The following is a 5067-nucleotide window of genomic DNA, read 5'->3' as shown; positions in this document are numbered from 1 at the left end:
GACGAGACGCCTACAGTGACTTTGTAAATCTCGAAATGATATGCCAACTCAGTCTCTCAGAGGTGCTCATAAGGGTAGAGTATGCGTGTGTGCATTCATAGGAGGTGACTGTATACGCGTATATATGAGCGCTCGCGTCAGTACTGTGTTAAAAAAAGATGTGCATCTATCTATGCAGAGGGAGGCCACCAGAGAAATAAAGCTCGTCTACTATCTAAGGAAAAAATGTTTAGTTTCTTTCTTTTTTTAAGGAGAAAAAAAGTTTGAATTCACACTAAAAAATTGTTTGATTTCAATGGGAAGAAGACCACCTCTCTTCCAAACTTCACAATTTTGCTTCCAATACCTGAGCGCACAAAGTTTTCAATGGCATGGTTATCTATAATCAGACAACACCAAAGCACAAAGTTTTATCGCCAAATTCTCAACAACTTTGGTTCATTCTATTAACAAAACATAAACAGACATTTGGCAAGGCACCAATGAACATTTTAAACTACTCTTTCATTATCATAAGTAGGAAAGCTGCTGGAGGCTACCGAGGGCTGACATGGCCTATTCAGAATGGCTAGACCTTCAGCTGTGCTTATTCATCATCATCGTCATCTTCATTATCGTCGATCCCCACCCAGCGAGTAAAGGCAAAAAGAAACTCCTTGAAGGTCACCGTTCCGTTCTTGTCCCAATCCATTTCCTCTGGAACCACCAAAGAGTAAACATCAGGGTCAACATAAATGAGGAAACTCTCATAATGTGGGCTGTAATAAGCACTAAGCACCAAACCTCCTATGCAGTTGCCGAACTTAAACAAAATTTCTTCAAAAGCCAAAGCATGAAGGAATATAAATAAACTTGGAGGCATCCCTACTGCTGAGGCTTGGCACCAATGTTCCAAAGGAAATTAAAATTGCCAGCAGCTTGAGACTTGTATCGATTATTTTTAACCCAAAAAGGGTTGCCTATGTCACAAGGCCATTGCAAAGCAGGTAGAGAGAGGTGGTAATTCCAGAAGGAAAAACTAGAAAGGAAGTGAAAACATAGTCATAGTTGTTTTTGCCACCAGATTCACTTTCTAAAAGTGTCCTTCTGAACTGCCGAGATGCCTAGAAAAGTAATGGTGCAGCAGTATAACATATCTAAAGCCAATTAGCATTTGCAATCTAAAGTTAGTTGAGAAACCAAAGATTAACCAACAGAAAAGTATGAGAGTTTGTGTAATACTTCAGATTTTATAGAGGATTCAATATGCCGCTGCAGGTTAGATCACTCACCAAATCTTTTCACGCCTATGCGTCCAGAAGAGCGTTCTCCTGCACTGGTCTCATTTATAGCTTCTATCACCTCATTCTTACTGACATATCCATCTTTGTTCTTATCCAAGAACACAAATGCATCAACCAACGTCTCAAAAGTCGGCTCAAGGTTACCTAATCCCATTCTTTTTCTCTAAAGCAACACATCAAGGACATAACACGTCTCCTTATCAAAACAGAACAAAGAAACATGTAAACCAGGATCCCAGTGCAGAAGTCTGACATATCTACCTAGTTGCCCTTATATGATGTCTTTTCTTGCAATGACCAAAACTTTCATGAAAAAAAATTGAATACCTTGGACAATTTTGAAGTACTTCTCTTGAAGTATTTTATGGAACTTCACATAATTTATATCTTTACTGAATAACCTGATCGAAGGCACTTTGCATGCGATTCCTACTCCCTATGTTGATTAATTAATGTATTGCATGATAAGCATATACTCCCTCCGTTCGGAATTACTTGTCTCGGAAATGGATGTATCTAGAACTAAAATACGTCTAGATACATCCATTTCTCCGACAAATAATTCCAAACGGAGGGAGTATATCGCAAGAGAACCTATCTATCACTAGCTTTGATAAATTAATTCGTATTATGTAGTCTGCCAAACATAAATAAGAATACTGATATTTTGTTCATAAAAATGGAGAAAATCAACGTTGCTTTTATGAACTGGGTCATGTATTTCTTACTAATTATAGTTCTCACATGGTGTAGCAGCAGCAGTAAAGCACCAAGTGATAGCAGGAATCTGGAAGTAGGTGTATTTTATATTTGGAAGTATGAAGGATACTGCTTCTGACACAGCTGGATCATTGAGAAGATAAACAAGGCACAGGAAGACAATGAACTCATTGAACTTCATGCCCATGTGTTCATATATGTCGCACGCTTCAAATAGATCTTTTATCTCCTCATCTGTGAATGAGATATCCAGCTTTTGGAAACAATGTTTCAGTTCTAATTGATCTATTTCACCATTTGAATCTTCATCTGCAAAATACAGAACATTATTTGTTAGAGCATGAAAAAGAAAGATATTAGGAAAAGAGAGAACAATAAAGGATAGTACGATTTACATATGAAATTACTAGTAAATTACTATACAATACACGAAATAAAAATTATCCCAAGTAGGTTAAGTTCAGAAACTTCAGAATTAACGTATCTCAAACTAGTTCTCAGACTTGAGTTTTGAAATTTCGATGGCATGGTAGAATACAAGGTTAACACTACCAACATTAGTCGACAACTTACATACAGGGGGATAATGCTCACCAAATTGCTGAAAGATAATCCTGCAGTTTCTCAAATTCTCGTCAATTTTAGGGAACTTCATGATGACACTGTTGAATGACTTCAGAGAAGTCCCTTGTTGTGCCCTCTGCTGCATGGCATCAACCATCTTCTGCTCTAACTTTGTAGCTGCTGAACTGTACCTTGGGGTGTCTCCCTTTCCAATCACACCCCCCATTTCAGCGAATTGCTCTATTTTGTAGAGTGGTAGAAACCTGTTACCTGGAAATGTACGTAATATCAGGGATGAGAGCTTGGGCATAACTAACTATCCTTCTTCTGAGGATATTTTCACACATTTAAGGGTCACTAGCGTGTAAGCCCGTCAAGCCACCAATAGACGCCAACACTAGACAAAACACAAATTGAGATCCACTCTTGAAAAAAACAAAGAAGAGTAAGATATGTGTACACACGTTAGTTGACTGCCTAACTCCAAATTGAGCATAGCTCTTCTTGAAGTGACACTAGGAACTAAATAAAGTCTCCTAGTTACTGCCGGGAATGAAATACATTGATTACACAGTCATAATTTAACGTTCATGGTCAAAGGTGTGCCACTGAATTCAGTTTCAGGTGCCTCTGGAAGAACGAATGGACATAGGGGATAACGTAGTTGAAAAGGAAACTTTGATGAAGAGCAACGGCAGCAACAATGAAAACACACAACAATGGTGCTTGAGGTGTTACTTGATCTCCCTGGCCGAAGCTAAAGGCGGCACAAGGCTGAAAAGCAACAGTGTTGCCAACTTGCTATTACTAGCAGCATGTGGCCAATGAGGGCCAAGAAAGCATTCATCACATCGGCCTCTCATAAAATAGGATCTCCCTGTCTAATTCTCAGCATTCCAGTATTTAGAGTTATGATAACATATTAGATTGATTGCCTTGTGGCCACGCATTTTCATCAAACATGGCCACAATTTTCGCTTGTCGATATCAATACACACATCATCATGAGTTAAAGGACTCACTCAACCAACACATTATACAAAAGAAAGGGAAAAAATATAGGCCATAACAACATCACATTTTCATAAACAATAATAATAATACTAATTGAAAAGGCTGGTATTGAAGGAAACAGCGTATCAACAACGAATAATCATAGTACCTTAAACCGATTAATATATATTGCCGAAACATAAAATTAGAATTAATGGAAAGGCAAAAAAGTCAATGGCAGGACCAGCAAATCATTATCAAAGAAGTAATTTAACAAAGACCCCACGACGAGCCACCAAATTCATCCAATTTTTTTTAGTAACCCACACATCCACACCGTACCCCCCGCCGCGAACCAGAACGTTGCCATTGCACCGGATTCCAAATCGCTATGTCATCATGCAAAACAGACGAGGATCGAGAAATCATGGAGACCAGACGGGAATGGGCAGAGATGAAGGAGCCGAGAAACGGGCCTTGCCTGGGCGGGAGCTCAATGCATCGATCGGAATACCACGGCGAGGAAGCGCTCGGGCGGCGGGGATCGGTCGGTCGGTCGGGGGACGAGGAGCTCGATTGCGCGCGCGGGGATTGCGAGCCGATGCGGGGAGAGGGGGAGAGAGCTCGGGCGAGGATGGAACGGAGGGAGGAGGGAGGCGTGGGGTGGGGGAGGGTTGGGGGCGAGAGAGCGAGCTGGGTACGCGGAGCGAACGAGGATGGTGTGGGTGCGGTTAGGCGGGCCGTTTGGGCCGCGGGGCCCACGACTCGTGCTGCTGCTGACACGTGGGCGTGGGCGCCGTGCCGAGTGCCGACTGCTGACGGGGTTTTTAGCACGTGGAGTAGTATCCGCTCAAACCGGGCACGAAAGAAACTATTTTTTCGCTCCGTTTCAAGCTCGAGCTGTGAACTAGGGTGGAACAAGAGGCTAGCGCTGCCCCCCTCCTCGCCACTCCGGCGACGGCGTCCACCTTCCCGTCGCTTGCCACTTCGGCAACGGCGGCCACCCCAGGCCTCTCTCCTCCGCCGGCTGCCTCTCTCCCACCCTCGTGCGCCCAGTCCGCCATGTCGAGCAGCCCGCATTCCGTGACCTCCTCCTTCCGTCGCGCCGGAGAGCGGCCCGTCGTGTCCGGCCTCGGCCTCTCTTCTAGTTCTGGGGCCTCTGAGGCGCAGGGCCCGGCTGGACTGGAGGCCGGCGCTGGCGCCCTGGCGACGACGACGGCTGGGGCACGGAGTGGGTGCGGCCCCGCCCGTCCAGGAAGGAGCTGTACAAACGCCGCCTAGCCGATGGCTCGGGCCCTTCGCGCGTCGCTCCCCCTCCAGGGCGCATCGTGAGGTCTCGTCGGAGATGGTGGGACTCTGCTTCAAGTGCTTCGAGGAGGGCCACTTCAAGTCGGACTGCACCAACCAAGTCGTCTGCTTCCGCTGCAAGCTCCCTGGCCACGAGTCCAAGGACTGCAAGAGACCTCGGAGCCCTTCGCTGGAGGAGGACCCCAGGCGCTCTGCGACG

The 5067-nt window shown here is 44.8% G+C and overlaps 1 protein-coding gene across 2 annotated transcripts; it reads right to left on the bottom strand.

Annotated features, from left to right (window-relative positions):
* Nucleotides 1–314: 314 nt before the first annotated feature.
* On the bottom strand, nucleotides 315–4230 carry LOC119316405 (probable calcium-binding protein CML21). 2 transcript variants are annotated; one of them, XM_037590725.1, is made up of 5 exons: nucleotides 4037–4230; nucleotides 2598–2837; nucleotides 2113–2312; nucleotides 1272–1446; nucleotides 315–696 (listed from the first exon to the last, which is right to left on the bottom strand). In XM_037590725.1, exons 2-5 carry the CDS (start codon nucleotides 2791–2793, stop codon nucleotides 587–589), a joined length of 681 nt encoding a protein of 226 aa, XP_037446622.1. In that variant the 5' UTR covers nucleotides 2794–2837; nucleotides 4037–4230; the 3' UTR covers nucleotides 315–586. The 2 variants fall into 2 exon arrangements, with proteins under 2 accessions (XP_037446622.1, XP_037446621.1); XM_037590724.1 differs by having other exon boundaries at nucleotides 4042–4230.
* Between the last annotated feature and the right edge of the window lie 837 nt (nucleotides 4231–5067).

Source organism: Triticum dicoccoides, chromosome 6A (genome assembly GCF_002162155.2).
Source record: "Triticum dicoccoides isolate Atlit2015 ecotype Zavitan chromosome 6A, WEW_v2.0, whole genome shotgun sequence".
In the NCBI taxonomy this organism is placed as follows: Eukaryota; Viridiplantae; Streptophyta; class Magnoliopsida; order Poales; family Poaceae; genus Triticum; species Triticum dicoccoides.
Note: the sequence above shows the minus strand (reverse complement) of the source record. Positions and strands in the feature narration are given on the sequence as shown.

What these genes read in the sequence shown, in the direction of transcription:
- LOC119316405 (XM_037590725.1), bottom strand. Translation starts at nt 2,793, where the DNA reads ATGGGGGGTGTGATTGGAAAGGGAGACACCCCAAGGTACAGTTCAGCA. An exon ending in GATTATCTTTCAGCAATTTG is followed by an intron (nt 2,313 to 2,597) that starts GTGAGCATTATC and finishes TGTATTTTGCAG; the next exon opens with ATGAAGATTCAAATGGTGAA. An exon ending in ATCCAGCTGTGTCAGAAGCA is followed by an intron (nt 1,447 to 2,112) that starts GTATCCTTCATA and finishes GTGTTGCTTTAG; the next exon opens with AGAAAAAGAATGGGATTAGG.